This window comes from Heterodontus francisci, chromosome 5 (genome assembly GCF_036365525.1).
Source record: "Heterodontus francisci isolate sHetFra1 chromosome 5, sHetFra1.hap1, whole genome shotgun sequence".
Classification (NCBI taxonomy): Eukaryota; Metazoa; Chordata; class Chondrichthyes; order Heterodontiformes; family Heterodontidae; genus Heterodontus; species Heterodontus francisci.
Genome location: NC_090375.1, coordinates 151502657 through 151526051, shown reverse-complemented (window position 1 = coordinate 151526051; position 23395 = coordinate 151502657). Strand labels below are relative to the sequence as shown.

The window sequence follows — 23395 nt, the reverse complement described above, 5'->3', positions numbered from 1 at the left end:
TGAAGGTATGAGGGGCGAATTTGCTGAGGCGGATTGGGATAACACATTAAAAAGGTATGACAGTGCGTAGACAATGGATAGTTTTCAATGAATTATCACACAGTTTACAGCAACTATACATTCCTTCAAGGCACAAAAACCCCAAAAGTAAAGGCAGTCAGCCATGGCTAACAAAGGAAGTTAAGGATTGTATATGATTAAAAGAAAAGGCCTATGAAGTTGCCAGAAATAGTAGTTAACGTGAGGATTGGGAGGATTTCAGAATACAGCAAAGGAGGACCTAGCAACTGATAAAGAAAGGGAGAATAGAATATGATGTAAACTAGCAAAAAACATAAAAATGGACTGTAAAAGCTTCTATTGGTACGTAAAAATGAAATGTTTGGCTAAGACAAATGTGGGTCTATTACAGGCAGAGTCAGGAGAATTTATAATGAGGAATAGAGAAATGGCAGAGAAGCTAAATGATTACTTTGTGTCTGTCTTCACCCAGGAAGAAACAAGAAATCACCCAGAATTAGAGATCCAAAGAACGAGGAAGAATGAGGAATTGAATGAAATTAGTATTAGTCAGAAGGTTGTATTGGAGAAATTAATGGGGCTGAAGGCTGATAAGTCCCCAGGACCTGATATTCTACATCCAAGACTGTTGAAAGAGGTAGCTATGGAGACAGTGGATGCACTGGCGATCATCTTCCAAAATTCTATAGATTCTGGAACGGTTCATGTAAATTGGAAGGTAGCAAATGTCACACCACTATCCAAGAAGGGAGGGAGAGAAAGAGCAGGGAATGACAGACCTGTTAGCCTTACATCAGTAGTAGGGAAAATGTTACAATCTATTCTAAAGGATGTGATAAATGGGCACTTGGATAATATGTTGGATTGGGCATAGTCAACACGGATTTATGAATGGCAAAACATGCTTGACAAACCTGTTGGAGTTTTTTGAGGATGTTACTAACAGAATTGATAAAGGGGAGTTGGTGGACGTAGCATACTTGGGTTTTCAGAAGGCTTTTGATAAAATACCCCACTGGAGGTTGGTTAGCAAAATTAAAGCACACAGGTTAGGAGATAATATACTGGCATGGATGAAGGATTGGTTAACAGGCAGAAAACAGAGAGTAGGAATAAACAGGTCATTCTCGCGTTGGCAGGCTGTGACTAGTGGAGTACCGCAAGCATCAGTACTGGGGCCCCAGCTGTTCACAATATATATATCAATGATTTGGATGTAGGGACCAAATATAATATTTGCAAGTTTGCAGATGACACAAAACTAGATGGGAATGTGTGTTGTGAGAAAGATGCAAAATGGCTTCAAGGGGATTTGGACAGACTTAGTGAGTGAGCAAGAACATGGAAAATAATGTGGAAAAATGTGAGGTTATCCATGTCGGTAGGAGGAATAGATGTTTACAGTATTTCTTAAATGGTAAGAGATTAGAAAGTGTAGATGTACAAAGGGATCTGGGTGTCCTCATCAATGTCACTGAAAGCCAACATGAAGGTGCAGCAGGCAATTAAGGCGGCAAATGGTATGTTCGTCTATATCGCAAGAGGATTTGAGTACAGGAGTAGTGAAGTCTTGCTTCAATTGTATAGAACCTTGATTAGACTGCATCTGGAATACTGTGTGCAGTTTTGGTCCCCTTTGCTTAGGAAGGATATTATTGCCATAGAGGAAGTGCAACGAAGGCTCACCAGACTTGTTCCCGGGATGGCGGGACTGTCCTATGAAGAGAGACTGAGGAAACTGGGCCTTTATTCTCTAGAGTTTTGAAGAATGAGAGGTGATCTCATTGAAACCTACAAAATACTTGAATGGATAGACGAGGTAGATGCAAGCAAGATGTTTCCCCTGGTTGGGGAGTCTAGAACTGGGGACACAATTTCAAAATAAGGGGGAAGCCACTTAGGACAGAGATGAAGAGAACTTTCTTTACTCAGAGGATTGTGAATCTTTGGAATTCTCTACCCCAGAGGTCTGTGGAAGGTCAGTCATTGAGCATGTTTAAAGCAGAGACTGACAGATTTCTAAATACCAATGACATAAAGGGATATGGGGATAGTGTGGGGAAAAAGGCATTGAAGTGGATGATCAAGCATGATCGTACTGAATGGCAGAGCAGGCTCGATGGGCTGAATGGCCTACTCCTGCTCCTATGTTCCGATGGAGCAGCCTTATAAATACAGTGGCTGCAATAGCAGGTCAGCGGCTGGGAATTCTGCAGCAAGTAACTCACATCCCGACTCCACAAAAGGCTGTCCACCATCTAAAAGGCACAAGTCAGGAAAGAGATGTTATGCTCTTCACTTGCCTGGGTGTGTGGAACTCCAACAACACTCAAGGAGCTTGAAATCATCAAAGCAGCCCGCTTGATCGGTAGCCCATCAAACGGAAACATTCACTCCTTCCACCGTTGGCACATCATGGCAGCAGCCCGTACCATCTACAAGGTGTACTGCAGCAACTCTCAGACAGCACCTTCCAAATCTGCGAGCTCAACCACCTAGAAGGACAAGGGCAGCAGACTCACGGAACACCACCACTTGCAAGTTTCCCTCCAAATCTCGCACCATCCTTACTTGGAACCATGTCACTGTTCCTTCACTGTTGCTGGGTCAAAAACCTGGAACTCTCTTCCTAACAGGACTGTGCATGTAACCAGAGTTTTTCTCTAAATTATGTGCCAATTTTTCACCTCTCAGGAACTTGAGTATCTTGAGGCGGGATGCTTGCAGAGAGGAGATGTTGAGTCAGATGCACAAGGCAGCACTACGTCAGCATTGGATGAACTTGACAGACCTGATGGCCTTTTGCCATCCACCACTTTCGTGTTTTTGTACATGCATACAATTGCATCCAGGCCTCTTTTGAAGTCTCTTTCTACTAATACAATTACTTTCATTGAATACTTGCGTCTCATTTTTTCTGATGTAATCGAACACTTTATGGCACATCTTTCCCTCCAGTTTGGCTAACTTACCATTGATTACATGAGCCATAATCTTTTTAAAAGCTTATATATAAACTTTAACCAAAATGCCTTCTAAAATTACAAGAAAATTGTATTGCCCTGACAGTTGCCCCCACTTCTTAATTAACAAATTCTATTGCTTGTGGGGAACAACCTCTTGCTTCTAAACACATATGACTACTCCTTATCTTCTATCTTCAGAAGATTAAACTTTTCCCCACTATAGAGAATTTATATTGTGTAGACAACATAACAGTCTATTGGCATTTATGGAATCATAAACAGGAGGCGGCCATTAGGTCCACTGTGCCAACCAGCTATCCAATTAGTCCCACTCACCTGCTTGTACCCCATAGCCTGCAAATTATTCCTTTTTAAGCATATATCTGCTTCCCTTTTGAAAGTTACTGTTGATTCTGGTTCCACCACACTTTCAGGCAATGCATTCCAGAACATCATAACTTATATGAATAAAATTATCCTGCCTGGCTTTTTTGCTATTTATCTTAAATCTGTGTCCTCCAGTTACCAACCCTTCCACCAATGAAAACAGTTTCTCCATATCCACTATCATGATCCCTCAATTTTGAATATTTTTATTAAACCTCCTTTTAATGCTCTCTGGCAGTGAGGGGGGGGGGGCGGAAAAGACAAGACGGGGGTGGGGGGTGGGGGGGGTGAGAAGACAAGAGGAATATTGCGTAGAGTTCTGGTCACCGCATTACAGGAAGGACACAATTGCTCTGGAGAGAGGACACAGGAGATTTACAAAAATATTGTCGGGGCTTGAAAATTGCAGCTATGAGCAAAGATTGGATAGGCTAGGGTTGTGTTTCTTAGAACAGAGGAGACTGATGGGTGACTTAATTGAGGGGCCTAGATAGAGTAGACAGGAAGGACCCATTTCCCCTAGTGGAGAGGTCAATTACCAGGGGGCACAGATTTAAGGTGATTGGTAGAAGGATTAGAGGGACACGAGGAAAAACTTTTCCACCCAGAAGGTGGTGAGTGTCTGGAATTCACTGCCCAAATCTGTGGTGGAGGCAGAAACCCTTAGCTCATTTAAAAGGAACCTGGACCTGCACCTGAAGTGCTGTAACCTGCAAGGCTATGGACAAGGTGCTGGAAGGTGAGATTAGATTGGGTGGACAGTTTTTTCAGCCAGCACAAACTATGGGCTGAATGGCCTTTTTCTGTGCTGTAACGTTTTTATGGTTCTAACCTCCAAGCCTCTCTGCTTCTGTACCCCCTTTAAAACCACACCATTTAGTTTATACTGCTTCATTTTTCCTTACAAAATGCATCACTTCACACTTCTTTACATTAACTTCATCTGCCATGTGTCGGCCCATTACACCAGTCTCCCAGATTCATAATTTTTTTTAATATTCACTATCCTCTTCATTCTTCAATCACAGCTCTTATGTTTATACAGCTCCTAATAATGATCAGAGCCTCACCTGTTTGTTCTCTCATTTCGAGGATTCTAGCATTTATGCTGTCTACTTTAGGTGCTCTATAAAGAGTTTCTTTATAATATAATTTCTTGATCCCTACACACATCATGATAGAATTGATTTCCAAGTCAAAATAGCTGGATCTAGCATTTATCGAGATGTTTTATTGGTGAATGCCATTATGAAGAATTAATTTAACACCTATGTTTACTAACCCTCCCTAATGTCACATTACCCTCACCGCACCACCAGTTCATACTTCCATCAGAATTTGAGTTGAAGGTGCAGAAGAATTCTAATGGAACACATTGTGATATATCCTGCTCCAGGAAGATCCAGCCCATAATAAATGTTTGATATTTATTACATTTGATGACATTGAATAGCAGATACAGAGGCACTGGAGAGGGTGTAAAATAGATTTACAGGGATAATACCAGAAATGTGAGGTTATACCCATCAGGAAACAAATAGGGTGGGTTTCTTTTCTCTTGAAAAGAGTAGGCTAAGACCAATAGAAGTTTTTAAAATTGAGAGGTTATCAATATAAGATAGTCACCAAAAAAATCAAGTAGGGAATTCTGAAGAAACTATATTACCCAGAGTGTAGTGAGAATGTGGAACTTGCTTCTACAGGGAGTGGTTGAAGTGAATTGTACAAATGCATTTAAGGGGAAGCTAGATACACTTATGAGACAGCAGGGAAGAGGGCTCTGCTGATATGGTTAGAAGGATGGGAGGAGGCTCAAGTGGAACACAAAACGCCATCATGGAATGGGTTGTTTCTGTGCTGTATATTCTGTGTAAGTCTATATATTCTGCACCAAACATTTATTATGCTTTTTACATATTTTTACATTTGCAGCTTCTCAATCATCCACTTTGCGGGGAAAATCTTGTGCTCCTTACAAAAAAGGGTAGTACAGAAGCAGGTAGACTGGGTTAGTCCAATTTTTCATAAAGGGGAGCTACAAGCACCATTGTACCTCCATTTTTAAACTAGCTTGCAGTAGAGTCTGAACATTATAAAAGCAATTTAAAGTTTCTCTTAACATTCTCAAAGGCATATCAATAATCCAGTAGAACATAAAAATAAAGTATACCATTCAATAAAACTGTAGTAATTGCTTGCAATCAAGACATTAAGACACAAATTAGCTACCTAATTTCAACTACAGCCCGGAGTTAAATTACGAGGATCACACAGGAGAACTTTAAGTCTTTTGACTAGTCAGAAAATATCAAACCTAGATCTAGAACACCAAGAGCGTCCAGTTATATTTAGCATTTTGTCTTATTGTTGAGAAGTCCTCAAGCATCCACAGTATTTCTATTTTTTAAAAACCCTATAAAAATGAAAACTAATGATTATTGAACAGGTAACTTCAAACGATCACTAAAAAGAAACAGGTAATTTTTTTTAACCCTGTATGCATGCGTAGGTTATAAAATTGCACTTGAAACAACCTTCATATTTTAACTGATAGGTACCTTCCAAAGCCAGTTCAAAAATCCACCACAATATGAAAAATTGCTGGAAAACATACTGGAAGATCACTGATGATCTGATGACAATAAACTGGTCCCCTGTTGAGCTAAGCTACCAATATACCAAAAGCCTTCCTGACAAAAAGTTATAACCAAAGTGTTAATCCATCTTTTCTCCTTGTAGATGCTGGCAGGCCTGCTGTCGCTTTCCATTATTTTTCTCCCAAAAGCATTGTTAAACAAAACCAGAAAAAAATTAAGTATGCATCATTGGGGCTAAATACACTGCTTATGCGTGGTGTGGCTTTCTCTTTAAGCAACAGAACTGTGATACAAACTGCTCGACTGTTCTTTCCCTTTCACCTCCATAACAAATGAATGAACCAACAAATTAGTGCCTTCATGAAGTGACTGTTTCAGATATTTCAATCGCAAGCAATTACTACAATGTTTGGTGCATAATATCGAAATGGCAAAATCACCCAGCTATTTGTTCATACATTTTTGCTCAGGTGTTATTAAAAATACAACTAAAAGTACAATACTGTACCTTGGAAACCTGAGCACACCGACACAGAGTGACAACATCCAAGAAGGAAAATATTCTATAAAAACAATAAAAATACATTACAAAATTGCAGCTGACAGTCAGACCTGGAGAAGAAACATTTGTTTAAAAAAAAAGTCAGACCAACACAGCGATCTTACTAAAGAACCTAATAAAACACTGTTGCATTATAACCACCATTAAGTTTCCCACATCCAAGTTTCCATCCCCAGCAGTTTGTTGTTGCACTTTTACCACAAAGTAGATCTTTATAAATGAGTACTGATTTGGCTTCTCAAATTGTTAAATTCTGAAAACCAGTGTGCAAACGCATAACCTTCAACAAAAAAAAATTAAGAAAATTCTGTTCCTAAACATTGCTGGGGACTGCAGCTACAGGAAGAGACAAAAGTCACTGCATGCCAAACATAAAACTAATGGTGTAAAACCTTCTCTGGTATGAGAGATAACCTGAATACACCTGCTGTTCAGACAGGAGAAGGGAATGAAAGCTGCTCAGATGGAAATGAATATGGCAGGAAGGCAGAAGATATCCTATCACCACAGGATGAAAGCAATTACTAATTATATGTAGAGAGCTCATGAAGAAAATACACAGCATCCTTTGATTTTTTTTTATTTGGTCATGGGATGTGAGCATTGCTGGCTAGGCCAGCATTTATTACCTAATTGCCCTTGAGAAGGTGGTAGTTCTTAAAACGCTGCAGTCCTTGTGGTGTAGGTACACCCACAATGTTTTTGGGGAGGGAGCTGATATAAGTAAATGTATGTTTGTGTCTTCTCTCCTTCCCCATCACTTGCAAAGAAGTTGCCCAGTGCGCAAGAATAAGATCTGTGGCAACGGTAGCATTAAATTCTTATCCATCTGTCTTATTTGCACACCAGCAATTCAATCTCATTCCACTTACGTCTATGGGGTCAAAAATGAAGGTTTAGTATGACTTATAATCAAATCTAGCACAATTTAAATTGTCAGGAAGCACAAATTACCTTCCATCATTTACACCATTTTGCAACAAGTAATGTTGGATTACCCATTCAAGGTGCAGTGCTCCTATTCTTTAAATGCAGGACTCTCTCCACAAATAGAACAGGCCGCTGCTTGTACAGAGGGAGTAGTGTTAGAAGTCCTGTTCCTTTAAAATCTTTATACATATGCTGATTTCCTCTGCTCAGCTTGCATGTTTCAAACTGGAGCACTTGCTCAGTTTTTCCTCACTGCAAACAGCAGCAGCAATGATGTTTCAAGCATATGTTTCTCTTTCCTGATTCTCTGCTGTGAGTGGGAGGTTCAGGAGGCCCCTTCTTCTGTCCTTCATTGCTCCCCACTTTGCCTGACCTCCTTCACCCTAGATGCAAGCCATATTTTGTCTAAAAAGGCTGTTGCCTTGGCTTGATGACTCTTCTGAGGGAGTTTCCTATGTCACATTAAGACTGGAACACTCTGTGTTGTTTATAAATGAGGGAAAGATTCATCTCTTCCCTATTGAACTTTTACCCTCAAAGAGGATATCATAACCAGTAATATAAGCTCAAACCTTAAATTCTCAATCAGGTGAGCATAAACAGAACAAAGCCACAAGATAGTGTTCTATGAATTATCCACAGTATCCATAGATGATTTTAGTCATCTTGGTGATTGCACAATGCTGGCCAACCTAATTTGGGCTGTAACCCTGTCAAGCATTATATGTACAAAGGCACATTTCAGGATGATTAAATGCAAATTAGTTTCACTGCATGCTCCAGGGAATAAGTATGTTAAATTCTCTGTACATATAACTATCTATGACCCATCCAAGAATCTAAATGTTTGTTTTCTCTTTCCAGAAGTACTTCATCTTTCCCTTCATGCGAGGCTTCCATATTCAGTCTAAACTTGAACCATTATTGAGGAATTCACAGATCAGACACTTAATATTTCCTGCATTAACACTAACCAACAGTTCAAGTTACTGGTTCTTCCTTTACAAGTTATCCATATTTCTAATATGTGGCCCATTATAAAGACTAAGAATTTAAAGCCAGGGAAGGGATGTCAAGCTGGCAGACCCACAAGAGGTTCAATGGAATCTACCTTAAGCATCACATTCCCAGTACTTAGAAGTCCAAATGAATAACAGCATAAACACCAAGACCTCAAATGAACCAAACATTAGCATACAACATCAAAAGTAACAAATGTCAGGGACGTACACAGAGGCCACAAAGCTGTCCACAAATAAATCTGTCCAGGGTAAATGGTCATGCTTAAAAAAAAAAGAACCACATCAAGCATGAAATTGGACTTGGTGGCACCTATTGATTAGTCCCTAAATGACACCCTTGGCAACTAAAGTGGCGCACAAGGCGCATGTGCACACTTCTGCCATGAAACACATCAGATGCCATCTTGGTGGAAGCATGCAGACAACCAACATCCGCCAGAAGTATGTGGAACAGACAGATCAACACATCAGTATGCACTGTAGATTTGATGCCAGCAGTGCCATCTGGAGCTCAACTCTCGAGCTAATGCCCTCTTTTAACCTCACACAGTTGAGCATTCGTTAAACAGCAGAAAGGCCACACCCCACTCATGGTATTTAAAGGGATCAACTACTTATAAGTTAATTGCTGACTAATTTCCTCTGCTTGCTGCTACAATTGAACAAGTGTTTGCTGCTTTCCATACTTCTTTCAAGTTGCAAAAAAGTAGACAGGAGTGGTGTGGTAAGTGCTGAAAGACTTCAGGACTTCTGCATAAACCGGCTTCTCCAAGATACCGGAGCAGCAGTAGGAATGCCCACTTGGAATGCAGCACGATTGGGAGAATGAGTAGAGGCCACACGGAGCAGGACCAGCTAGGAGGAAGAGGACCTCAGCAGGTGGTTATATCCACTCATGGTGTTCAGGGACCAATTCTCCGACCTGAACTTCAGCAAGGAACAATGTCAGATATCTGCACTTCTATAACGACATCCTCACTGAAATCTGCCAACTGCTGCTGCCAGAACGGCAAGCTCAGAGCAGGACAAGAACCACATTGCCAGTGGCTGTGAAAGTGACCATGGCAATGAAGTTTTCTGCAGCTTGATCCTTCCAGGCTGGAACTAGAGATATTTGCAAATTTGTGCAGTTTGGCATCCACTATTTCATAAGGGAGGTCACTGAGGCTCACTATTCAGAGACAGCTAACTATATTTCATTCTCTGTTGTCAGACCAGCAGGTGGAGCGATCACATGGCTTTCCAAGGATTGCAGGCTTTCCCATGTGCAGGGCGCTAATTACTTGCATGCCCGCAAAGCAGATTGACTGCACGTACGTTGCTTTGTGGGCGCCGCATATCAACTCTGCCATGTACCAAAACTGAAAGGGGTTCCATTCCCTCAATGTCCAGCTGGTGAGAGACCATAGGCAGTGAATCATGCAAGACAATGGCTGGTATCCTGGCAGCAATCATGATGCCTTCATTCTGTGATCGTCTGCTCTGCCACCTGCATTTAGAACATAGAACAGTACAGCACAGTACAGGCCCTTCGGCCCAAGATGTTGTGCCGACCCTTTAACCAACTCTAAGATCAAACTACCTACATACCCTTCATTCTACTATCATCCATGTACCTATCCAAGAGTCACTTAAATGTCCCTAATGTATCTGCTTCTACTACCACCGCTGGCAGCGCATTCCACGCACCCACCACTCTCTGTGTAAAGAACCTACCTCTGACATCTCCCCGAAACCTTCCTCCAATCACCTTAAAATTATGCCCCCTGGTGATAGCCCTTTCCACCCTGGGAAAAAGTCTCTGACTATCCACTCTATCTATGCCTCTCATCATCTTGTACCCCTCTATCAAGTCACCTCTCATCCTTCTTCGCTCCAATGAGAAAAGCCCTAGCTCCCTCAATCTTTCTTCGTAGGACATGCCCTCCAGTCCAGGCAGCATTCTGGTAAATCTCCTCTGCACCCTCTCCAAAGCCTCCACATCCTTTGTATAATGAGGCGACCAGAACTGAACACAATATTCCAAGTGTGGTCGAACCAGGGCCTTATAGAGCTGCAGCATAACCTCGCGGCTCTTAAACTCAATCCCCCTGTTAATGAAAGCCAACACACCATACACCTTCTTAACAACCCGATCAACTTGGGTGGCAACTTTGAGCGATCTATAGACATGGACCCCAAGATCCCTCTGTTCCTCCACACTACCAAGAATCCTGTCTTTAAGCCTGTATTCCGCATTCAAATTCGACCTTCCAAAATGAGTCACTTCACACTTTTCCAGGTTGAACTCTATCTGCCACTTCTCAGCCCAGCTCTGCATCCCGTCAATGTCCCGTTGCAACCTACAACAGCCTTCCACACTATCCACAACTCCAGCAACCTTTGTGTCATCAGCAAACTTGCTAACCCAGCCTTCCACTTGCTCATCCAAGTCATTTATAAAAATCACAAAGAGCAGAGGTCCCAGAACAGATCCCTGTGGAACACCACTGGTCACCGAGCTCCATGCTGAATACTTTCCATCTACTATCACCCTCTGTCTTCTATGGGCCAGCCAATTTTGTATCCAGACAGCCAACTTTCCCTGTAGCCCATGCCTCCTTACTTTCAGAATGAGCCTACTATGGGGAACCTTATCAAACGCCTTGCTAAAATCCATATACACCACATCCACTGCTCTTCCTTCATCAATGTGTTTTGTCACATCTTCAAAGAATTCAATAAGGCTTGTGAGGCATGACCTGCCCCTCACAAAGCCATGCTGACTGTCTCTAATCAAACCATGCTTTTCCAAATAATCATAATCCTGTCTCTCAGAATCCTCTCCAATAATTTGCCCACTACCGACGTAAGACTGACTGGTCTATAATTCCCAGGGTTATCCCTATTCCCTTTCTTGAACAAGGGAACAACATTTGCCACCCTCCAATCATCTGGTACTACTCCAGTGGACAGTGAAGACGCAAAGATCATCGCCAAAGGCGCAGCAATCTCTTCCCTCGCTTCCCGTAATATCCTTGGGTATATCCCGTCTGGCCCCGGGGACTTATCAATCCTCATATCATTCAAAATTTCCAGCACATCCTCCCTCTCAACCTCAACCTGTTCGAGCATATCAGCCTGTTCCACGCTGTCCTCACAAACGACCAGGTCCCTCTCACTAGTGAATACTGAAGCAAAGTATTCATTTAGGACCTCCCCTACCTCCTCCGACTCCAGGCACAAGTTCCCTCCACTATCCCTGATCGGCCCTACCCTCACTCTGGCCATCCTCTTGTTCCTCACATAAGTGTAGAACGCCTTGGGATTTTCCTTAATCCTACCCGCCAAGACTTTTTCATGTCCCCTTCTAGCTCTCCCAAGTCCATTCTTCAGTTCCTTCCTGGCTACCTTGTAACCCTCTAGAGCCCTGGCTGATCCTTGCTTCCTCAACCTTAAGTAAGCTTCCTTCTTCCTCTTGACTAGCTGTTCCACATCTCTTGTCATCCAAGGTTCCTTCACCCTACCATCCCTTCCTTGCCTCATCGGGACAAACCTATCCAGCAGCCGCAGCAAGTGCTCCCTAAACAACCGCCACATTTATGTCGTGCATTTCCCTGAGAACATCTGTTCCCAATGTCAAACCAAAGGGTGAATATTCGGCGACAAAGGGCTATCTGCTGACAATGTTGCTCATAGGACTCTGATGCACAGCCCATGCACATTTGTGCAACATGAATACAATGAATGCCATGCTGCTACATGAAAGTGATAAAGCAGACCATTGGCATACTGAAACAATGCTTCTGCTATCTGGACCACGCTGGAGGAATCACAGAATAATACAGTGCATCAGAGGCCCTTCGGCCCATCGAGTCTGCACCGATGCATTAAAGACACCTGACCTGTCTACCTAATCCCATTTGCCAGCACTTGGCCCATAGCCTTGAATGTTATGACGTGCCAAGTGCTCATCCAGGTACTTTTTAAAGGATGTGAGGCAACCTGCATCTACCACCCTTCCAGGCAGGGCATTCCAGACCGTCACCACCCTCTGGGTAAAAAAGTTCTTCCTCAAATCCCCCTTAAACCTCCCGCCCCTCACCTTAAACTGGTGACCCCTCGTAACTGACCCTTCAACTAAGGGGAACAGCTGCTCCCTATCCACCCTGTCCATGCCCCTCATAATCTTGTACACCTCGATCAGGTCACCCCTCAGTCTTCTCTGCTCCAGCGAAAACAACCCAAGCCTATCCAACCTCTCTTCATAGCTTAAATGTTCCATCCCAGGCAACATCCTGGTGAATCGCCTCTGCACCCCCTCCAATGCAATCACATCCTTCCTGTAATGTGGCGACTAGATTTGCACAAAGTACTCCAGCTGTGGCCTTATCAAAGTTCTGTACAACTCCAACATGACCTCCCTGCTTTTGTAATCTATGCCTCGATTGATAAAGGCAAGTGTCCCATATGCCTTTTTCACCACCCTATAAGTCTGCCCTTCTGCCTTCAGAGATCTATGGACAACATGCCAAGGTCCCTTTGTTCCTCGGAACTTCCCAGTGTCAGGCCATTCATTGAATACTTCCGTGTCACATTACTCCTTCCAAAGTGTATCACCTCACACTTTTCAGCGTTAAATTCCATCTGCCACTTTTCTGCCCATTTGACCATCTCGTCTATATCTTCCTGTAACCCAAGACACTCAACCTCACTGTTAACCACTCAGCCAATCTTTGTGTCATCCGAGAACTTACTGATCCTACCCCCCACATAGTCATCGATGTTGTTTATATAAATGACAAATAATAGGGGACCCAGCACAGATCCCTGTGGTACGCCACTGGACATTGGCTTCCAGCCACTAAAACAGCCGTCTGTCATCACTCTCTGTCTCCTACAGCTAAGCCAATTTTGAATCCACCTTGTCAAGTTACCTTGTATTCCATGTTCTGCAGTAATCTGTAGAGGAGGTGTCAAAGATTCCTGCTGGCCTGCTAGATGCGCTCGCCACCGTGAGGGGGCAGCCCTTGCCACCAGCTACACAGCAGGGAGGAGAGGGTCACCAACAGTCCAACACCTTACCCTCCCTAATTCACTGACCATCACAGCACCCATTTGGTCAGAATGCAATAAAAGACACCACAAAATCAACATTCCAAACTAAATTTATAAAATGAAATCACGCCGTATTGCAGACAAATGTAAACTGATCACCCTTGTGCATTCCCTTAGTGCCTGTCTTTGTAAATTGAACAAATATTTTGTATCCGTCTTCCCAGTACAAGACACTAAAAGCATTCCAAGAATTGTAGCAAATCAGGAGGCAAAAGGAGAAAGGAACTTGCAACAATCACTATCACTAGAGAAAAAGTACAAGGAAAACTAATGGGACGAAAGGCTGACAAGTCCCCTGGACTTGATGGCCTGCATCCCAAGATCTTGAAAGTGGGCAGCGATAGCGGATGCATTGGTTGCAATCTTCCAAAATGTCCAAGATTCTGCAAAGGTCCCAGCCGATTTGAAAACCCTAAATGTAACACCCCTATTCAAGCAAGGAGTAAGACAGAAAGCCAGTTAGCCTAACATTTATTATTGGGAAAATGTTAGAAACCATCATTAAAAGTGAGAAAGTGTGAACTTGTCCACTTTGGCCAGAAAAATAGAAAAGCAACATATTTATTTAAATGGAGAGAGATTGCAGATCTCTGAGATGCAGAGGGATCTGGGTGTCCTAGTACACAAAACACAAAAAATTGGTATGCAGGCACAGCAAGTGATTAAGAAGGCAAATGCAATGTTGAGGTTTATTGCAAGGGGAATGGAATATAAAACTAGAAATGTTTTGTGACAGTTGTACAGGGCGTTGTTGAGAACACATCTAGAGTATTGTATACAGTTTTGGTCTCCTTACTTAAAGGATATAATTGCATTGGAAGTAGTTCAGAGAAGGTTCACTCGACTGATTCCTGGGATGCGAGGGTAATCATATGAAGAAAGGTTATACAGGTTGGGTCTGTAGTCATTGGAGTTTAGAAGGATGAGAAGTGATCGTATTGAAACATAGAAGATCCTGAGGGGACATGACAGGGTGGACGTTGAAAGGATGAATCCCTTTGTGAGAGAGATTAAAACTAGGAGGCACAGTTTAAAAATAAGAGGTCTCTCATTTAAGACAGAGATGAGGAGAAATTGTTTCTCTGAGGGTCGTGAGTCTGTGGAACTCTCTTCCCCTGAAAGTGATGGAGGCTGGGTTATTGAATGTTAAGGCAGAGGTAGACAGATTCTTGATAAGCAAGGGAGTCAAAGGGTATCAGGGGTAGGCAGGAAAGTGGAGTTAGGTCCACAAACAGATCAGCCACGATGTTATAAAATGACAGAGCAGGCTTGAGGGGCCAAATGGCCCATGCCTGCTCCTAGATCGTATGTATGTTCATATGAAACATAGGATTCTGAGGGAACTTGACAGGGTAGATACTGAGAGGATGTTTCCCCTTGTGGGGGATTCTAGAACTAGTGGCACAGTTTAAAAATAAGGGGTCACCCATTTAAGATGGAGATGAGGAAAAATTTCTTCTCTCTTTGGAATTCTCTTCCCCAGGAGAGCAATGGAGGCTGGATTACTGAATATATTCAAGGCAGAGTTAGACAGATTTTTGATCTACAAAGGAGTTAAGGGTTATGGGGGGATTGGGGGGGGGGGGTGGGGGGGCAGGCCGTATAATGAAGTTGAGGCCACAATCAGATCGGCCATGATTGTACTGAATGGCGGAGCAGACACGAGGAGCCAAATGACATACTCCTGCTCCTATTTCTTATATTATGATTCCTTGAATTGATCTCCACGGCTATCTGATCCCAGTACATTTTGACCATGTGGCTAGAGAGCCTCCTGCCCCCTTGCAGATACAGGACATCTCTCCTCCTCCAATACCAAACCCAGTGTCCAAAAAACAAAGCCCACGCTTTCTTTTGAGCGCCATTCCTCACTCTTTCCCTGGACAGCTTCCCTTGCTGCACAACCCCCAGCACCTGCTGCAGCCACAATGCACCTCCCATATAAGAGGTGCAGGCTAGCCTCAAGTGGTGCTAGGAAGTTACAATTTTGGGTTCCCTGCCAATGAATGCAGCCAATGAACAGCGTAGTTAAGCTGGCTGCATGCAGAAATTGTTCTAATGAGCAATCAAACTATGTTGGAGTGCTGCCTGCATTTCATTCAACTGGCGTGGGTTAATCGCTCACCCAATCCCAGCACCCATTTTTGGGAGTTATCCAATTTAGCCCCATTCATGCCATAAGTATATAATTGCATACATAAGTAAAAGATAAATGTTTTCTCAAATTGAATGGGCGGGCAAGAGAGAAGGGGGGGGGGGGGGGGAAGCGAGAGGAGGGGAGAGAAGAGAATGAAGGGAGAAGAGGGGAGAAAAGAACGAAGGGAGGAAAAGACAGACAGACAGACCCCCCCCCCCCCACTTGGGTATGCACATGTCAAAGTCCAGAAGCTTCTCTTCTGGTGCAGAGAAAACACTAGCTGAAAACCACAGATGGGGTGGGGCTGGTCACATGTCAGTCACCCAGTGATTCAAACATGACAACAGCGTTACTCAGCAGGTCTGGCAGCATCTGTGGAAAGAGAAGCAGAGAGTTAACGTTTCGGGTCAGTGACCCTTCATCGGAACTGACAAATATTAGAAAAGTCACAGGTTATAAGCAAGTGAGGTGGGGGTGGGGCAAGAGATAACAAAGGAGGTCTAGATTGGACCAGGCCACATAGCTGACCAAAAGGTCACGGAGCAAAGGCAAACAATATGTTAATTGTGTGTTGAAAGACAAAGCATTAGTACAGATTAGGTGTAAATGCACTGAATATTGAACAGCAGCAAGTGCAAACCTGAAAAAAAAAGTGGGTAAGCAAATTGAACAAACAAAAATGAAATGAAATAAATGCAAAAAAAATTGTAAAAAATGTAAAAAAGAATGTTAAAAAAAAAGAAAAAAATAACCAAAAATGAAAGTAAAATGGGGGGCTGTCATGCTCTGAAATTATTGAACTCAATGTTCAGTTATCTCTTGCCCCACCCCCACCTCACTTGCTTATAACCTGTGACTTTTCTAATATTTGTCAGTTCCGATGAAGGGTCACTGACCCTAAACTTTAACTCTGCTTCTCTTTCCACAGATGCTGCCAGACCTGCTGAGTGATTCCAGCATTTCTTGTTTTTATTTCAGATTTCCAGCATCTGCAGTATTTTATTTTGTATAAGGAAATTCATCTCTTGGCCAAGTGCTGTGCATTTGCAAATTTTTTGCTTTTCTTGTGACAATGTCTCACTGGAAAAATTCAGCTAGCAAAAAGATAGACAAGCACCTCACTGAATGTTTTACCTCTGAACATGCTCAAATGTCCAACCTTGTTTTCCACATGCTTTTCAGCACAGACCAAAGCAGATACACCCATTTGTTCAGGCTGGAATTTTAATTGCATTTCCTTTTCTGGAATTCCTAATTAATACCAATTGAATCGCGACTCAGACTAAGTAACTTTATTGCCCCAGGGCAACGATCTTATCTAAGCAATGATTTTTATGTTTAAAATTAAAAATCAATGTCTAGGAAGAACTAAATCATGTGTCTATGGTGCAACAAGTTCCAAATCTGCATGTTATATTTGCAGTTAAGTTGCAGGACTCCCACAATTCTTATGTTTTTCATGTTCTTAAAGCTATCAAACAAAGAATGTGCTGGCAAGAAAGGGAATGACAACAGCAGTTACACTGTACAGTAATGATCTTTTTCGGGCTGATCCAGCCAGATTCATTTACATTCTCTTCACAACACAGAAATGTTAAAGATCAAAGTTGAAGAAATAAACAGAGAGGATTCTATTATTCAATACTGTGTCTTTCTGCCACTCCAAGAGGATTTTCTCAATTATCTTCTCTCAATGACATTATGGGGACTTGCTATAATGCAAACTGTTAGTGCACTCCTCCTGCCTCGGTCCTGTGTTTTCTAGTCCCACTTCTCCACAGGTCAGAACATATATTTTTTAATGTTTACCCAGTTACTGATGGGGTCAATCATATACTCTACTCTTTATCCCAGAATAAAATATACCAACCAGGTTTCTTTAATAAACAGTAAAACTATCAGATTTTAAAACAAGACTTACCAATAAAGAAGCAAAGTATTAACAGATTGAAATATGAAAGTTCCCTTTTAAAAATACTCCACACACAGACTCTCTCACTGAAAAAAATGCAGGAATTCTCTTTGCACAGCTCTATTACAAAAAAGACAAGAGAAGTATTTTGGCCAAATACTTGCTAATTCTTAAAGAAAAAATAAATATGGAAGGATATCAGCTGTCCCTTTTGGTCTGGCATCCGGGTATACGGTGACAGGTCACTGGGATCTTTTTTGGAGCAGTTCTTTTAAGGCGGCGTCGAGGATTAATCCAGCAGGCATTCCAGGAGCGTCTCAGGAGAAATGCTGCTTCAGTTTCTCTACTTCTTACACTCGATTCTCAGGGCTTCTCAAAGAAATGAAAAAGGATGAGCTGGTGGTAGTTGCTCTCTGGTAAGCTCATCTCCAACTCCTTTCAAAAACAGTCCACACCCGAACTGAACCAAAACAATCTCTCAGATGTGAAACCACAAATAACCAGTCAGAACCTCCTGACCCTATTAAATCTTGACATGTCACTTCTCTGTAAACTTCTTCCCCAGGTTACCAAGATTTCTGTTGCTTATTGAGCTTAAGGGACATGACTTCCAGTACAAGACCTCTCAGTGATCCTTGTAAAAAAAAAAATGTCCATGGAGTCTTTTCAACAAAAACAAAGTCCAGAATTTCTTCAGACTTCCAAATGAATCTATTTCTACAATTTAAATATGAGTCCTTAAAATTTTATTTATTTATTTTTTAAATAGAAGCACTCTCACAATACATAATATTTCCCTGCAGGTTAGGACAAAATGCAAGAACAGAATCTCTAAAAATGAAGCATGTGTCAACATTTAATGGTATCTTTCCCAGTATCAGTTATTTTTGGAAAATTGAGAACTACTTAAAAGATTTTCTTAAGAAATGGAGTGCAAATACAATGTCAGAGTTGGTCTAAACTTAGCAGATGAAAGGGGAGAAGATTTAACTTACTAAGTCCAAAATCTTTCTGGCCTGCAAATGAAACCACCTTATCAATGGCTATTTCATTACAGATTGCAGTGTTTCAAGGATGGCTTCACATAGGGGATGGAGAAGGTTGATCTGGCTTGGATTTTGAACTCTGAAGGGGAGCTTTGTATTCAGGTGAGCTTAGAAGTGTAGTATAAGGGTATCAAAGGGTTAATCTTCAGAGAATGTAAAGATTACTGCCCATGATGAGGTAAGAGATCATGTGGGAGAGACTGGAGAACAGTTACAGCATGGCTTTTGAAGACAACACACAGGATAGTCTGGAGTGTATATAGTTACTATACAATAAGGTTAATGTTTAAACAATACTGTCTAAGAACCTCTCTGGTTAGACTCTATACAGTGGCAGCATAAAGAACCATATATATAATATGGTGAACAGCGCTGGGATCAAAGTCCTCTCCCCAGAAGAGAAAACTTGAAGCAATAATCATCCTTCAGCCAGAAGAGAAGAAACTTTAAAACAAGTAGCTGAAGAGAAAAAACAAATTACATACTGGAGAAGGCAGAGAAAAGCTCCATAGAATGGAAACATGACTGAAAAGCAAGCAATCGGGTGAGTCATTGTGCTGACGATCAAGAAATCCCGGTTTTTAAAAAAGCCTTTGAAGAGCTTAAAAATTAATTTCGAAAGGCTCAGTGAGAGAGAGAAAAAACAAGGAAAACCCGATCCCTCACTCGGGCTGAAAGCAAGGGCGGAGGACACAAACTGAAAAAAAGTCCTATAGTGAAAAGAAAAAAAGTGCCCGGGAAACCCCTGAACACAGCAGAGTCTTCATTCACGCAGCAAAGCTGAAGAAAAAAAAATTAAAGCAGTCAAGCTGGAGGATAAATAAATAATCTCTTGCTCTCAAAAAGCAAAGGGGAAACCCCTTGATCCATCTTTTTTACACAGCAAGTGGTAATAACCTGGAACTCGCTGCTTAAGAGGGTGGAGGAAGCAGAGCCAATGAATTATTTCAAAAGGAAATTGGATTCGTACTTGAGGGAAATAAACTTGCAGGACTACAAGGATAGAGCAGAGTAATGAGACTGATTGGATTGCTCGACAGAGAGCTGGCATGGACATGATGAGCTGAATGGCCCCCTTCACTGTCATTATGACTCCCCCTTCTTCTTCTTTGGCCTCCTTGTCTCGAGAGACAATGGGTAAGCGCCTGGAGGTGCTCAGTGGTTTGTGAAGCAGCACCTGGAGTGGCTAGAAAGGCCAATTCTAGAGTGACAGACTCTTCCACAGGTGCTGCAGATAAAATTGGTTGTCGGGGCTGTTACACAGTTGGCTCTCCCCTTGTGCTTCTGTCTTTTTTCTTACCAACTGCTAAGTCTCTTTGACTCGCCACACTTTAGCCCCACCTTTATGGCTGCCCGCCAGCTCTGGCGATCGCTGGCAACTGACTCCCACGACTTGTGATCAATGCCACAGGACTTCATGTCGCGTTTGCAGACGTCTTTAAAGCGGAGACATGGATCCTGCCATCTTCCAAGCGGTGGGTCGGATACCAGTGACGAGCTCGCTGTACAATGTGTCCTTGGGGATCCTGCCACTTTCCATGCGGCTCACATGGCCAAGCCACCTCAAGCGCCGCTGGCTCAGTAGGGTGTATATGCTGGGGATGTTGGCCGCCTCGAGGACTTCTGTGTTGGAGATACGGTCCTGCCACCTAATGCCAAGGATTCTCCGGAGGCAGTGAAGATGGAATAAATTGAGACGTCGCTCTTGGCTGACATAAGTTGTCCAGGCCTCGCTGCTGTAGAGCAAGGTACTGAGGACACAGGCTTGACCACTCGGACTTTTGTGTTCCGTCTCAGTGCGCCATTTTCCCACATCCTCTTGGCCAGTCTGGATATAGCAGTGGAAGACTTTCCCATGCGCTTGTTGATTTCTGCATCGAGAGACAGGTTACTGGTGATAGTTGAGCCTAGGTAGGTGAACTCTTGAACCACTTCCAGAGCGTGGTCACCAATATTGATGGATTGGGCATTTCTGATGTCCTGTCCCATGTTGTTTGTTTTCTTGAGACTGATGGTTAGGCCAAATTCGTTGCAGGCAGCCGCAATCCTGTCGATGAGTCTCTGCAGACACTCTTCTGTGTGAGATGTTAATGCAGCATCGTCAGCAAAGAGGAGTTCCCTGATGAGGACTTTCCGTAGTTTGGTCTTCGCTCTTAGACGGGCAAGGTTGAACAACCTGCTCCCGATCTCGTCTGGAGGAAAATTCCTTCTTCTGAAGACTTGAACGCATGTGAGAGCAGCAGGGAGAAGATGATCCCAAACAGTGTCGGTGCGAGAGGGCAGCCCTGTTTCATGCCACTCAGGATAGGAAAGGGGTCTGATGAAGCGCCGCTATGCTGAATTGTGCCTTTCATATTGTCATGGAATGAGGTGATGACACTTAGTAGCTTTGGTGGACATCCGATCTTGGCTAGTAGTCTGAAGAGACCACGTCTGCTGACGGGGTCAAAGGCTTTGGTGAGATCAATGAAAGCAACTTAGAGGGGCATCTGTTGTTCGCGGCATTTCTCCTGTAGCTGGCGAAGGGAAAACATTATGACTCCACGACATGGTAAAATGGAACATTTGTATTGTTCTGCAGATGAATTGTAGCAATACAGTTACAATTTCAATCAAGAGGTCTTAAGGTGATTCTGCATGTAGATGGGGAGAGAAGACTCAGAGTATCCATGTGTATCTTTGAGGGGAATATGATCAAATAAAATCTGTAAAATTTAAATTTGACTTTATATTTATTCGATTTCCCTCATCCTCTGGGTGCACTGTCAGGCTTGTGTATTGATTTTGGGAACACTGAATACCAAGCCAGGAGAAATTGATGCCCCCAACCCACACCCCATCAAAATAATTGTCCCAGCAAAAGTTGATGAAAATCTTTAAGAGGCTGTAACAAAATTCTGATTTGACATTGGGCTGGAAGTTGTATCAATGAGCATAGACAGCTGGTGAAGTAGGGAAGATAGCATCCTGTGAAAACAGCCAAATATTCTTGAACCGACATCTGCAATTGACCCAGATCAACTTCTATTTTTTTTTGTTGAGGTGTAATTAGAAATAGGTCATTCCACTTGTTCTTTAAATTCTTGGACCCTTCCAGAGCCTGTTGCTGTCAACTGAGAACAGTACATGGTCAATCTCAATACAGCTACTTAATACTTGCCATGTATATTTTATTAAAATTCTACTACAACATGGTTTTTTTTTACAATCACAAAATATCTCTGCATCGTCTCCAAACAGAGCTATATGAATTATAGTTTACTGACTACTATTTATAAGATTGTATTTCCTTATAATGTTTACAGGAACAGGAGGGGATGCTCAAACTCAAGGAGGAATTCAAATCACCCATTTGCTTGTATCTGGCAGTCATCAGTTTATAGACAGCAAGTCCTAGCACACTAAATGAATAGCCACTCGTGTCAAATATTTGGTGGTGGTGGGGGTGGGGGGCGGGGTTCCCTAGCATGGTACGTAACTCTCTTTTTCCTTTCTTGCCGACCTCACCTCCCTTCCTAAAAATGTTAACATTACTGTATTCTTACAATCCACTTTTCTGCACCAGAACAAAATGCAGCTGGAATTCTGCAGTTATAGCAAACAGATGCCAATGTTGGTATAAAACGGAGGATGTCACACAACTATTTTCTGTCAGTGAAAAGGCGAAAGGAAACAGCCTTAACTGAATCCTGGGAGTTGTAGTGCACATGAAATTGAAATCTTCCACATTGTAATCTGCTACCAATTTAAGTCTCTATATTCAACTGTGATAGCTGTAGAAAGCCCATGAACTCAGGTTCCAGAAGGCCAGGCTTTAAAAGAGAAAAGGTGTTAAATGAGATTGCAAATAGTGTACAGACTCATGTAAGCATTGGATAGCAGGGTCTTCGACCTCTTCCAGTTCAAACTCATGCGTATTGAATAAGGTGGAATTTAATAATAACCAACATCAATACAAGAAGTCATAAACATGTCTTTTGCCTCTCTATTCACAGAACCTTCTGGATTTTGCTTTTTCTACCCAAAAAAGCTAAATGGAAGAGTAGTTACAGAGGAAGTTAAACTTCTCAAAAATAAAAGTGGCTGCTCCGTGTAAAGTAGAATTGTTGAAATATTAACTTAATATATTCTTTAATTACAGACTAGAGTAGTCCTAATTATTGTTTCTGCAATACAGTACATCTTGGCAGATGTTCAAGTCAGTACAGCAGAGGTACTCATTAAAGTTAAGGAACAAATTGCTTGGGCCAGATGCAATCATGGTTACTGAAGGACATCAGGGAGAAAATGGAAGTTATGGGTGAACTGTTTACCATTGGTGAGGTTCAACAGGATTGGAAGCCGGCAAACTCAGTACCCTTTCTATATCGCACACGTCATAATCTCTGCTTTGGTTGCATCAGCATCACAGACTAATGGCTGTATTCCGCCAACATTTTAAATGTGGTTAGCACGAGCTAAACTAGACATGACCCGCTGATATGGTAATCATGATAATAAAAAAAAAACTTATAAATGGAGATGGTCTAAAAATGGGTCTTGAAGATTTCAAGTGATGGGGCTGTGACTGATGTCTTTTGACAGCTTGTTCCACTGTGAGACTGTTGTAGGAAAGAGATTGTTGATACACTGTCGTTGAAACAAATGGTCTTTGTCATTTATCTGGATGGCTACTTCGTGTTTTGTCATTGTCAGAGTGCTCTAGGAACTTACTTGTC

At 42.3% G+C, this 23395-nt stretch overlaps 1 protein-coding gene across 3 annotated transcripts in view; it reads right to left on the bottom strand.

The window, feature by feature from the left end:
- The window catches only part of fbxl2 (F-box and leucine-rich repeat protein 2), a 305824-nt gene that overhangs the window by 213935 nt on the left and 68494 nt on the right, over positions 1 to 23395 (bottom strand). For all 3 annotated transcript variants that reach the window (XR_010975078.1, XM_068032240.1, XM_068032241.1), the window contains exon 3: positions 6480 to 6534. Coding sequence is in view for 2 of the 3 variants with exons in the window: in XM_068032240.1 (XP_067888341.1) it covers positions 6480 to 6534 (55 nt within the window). In the remaining variant the exon portion in view is untranslated. The remainder of the gene's footprint in view (positions 1 to 6479; positions 6535 to 23395) is intronic.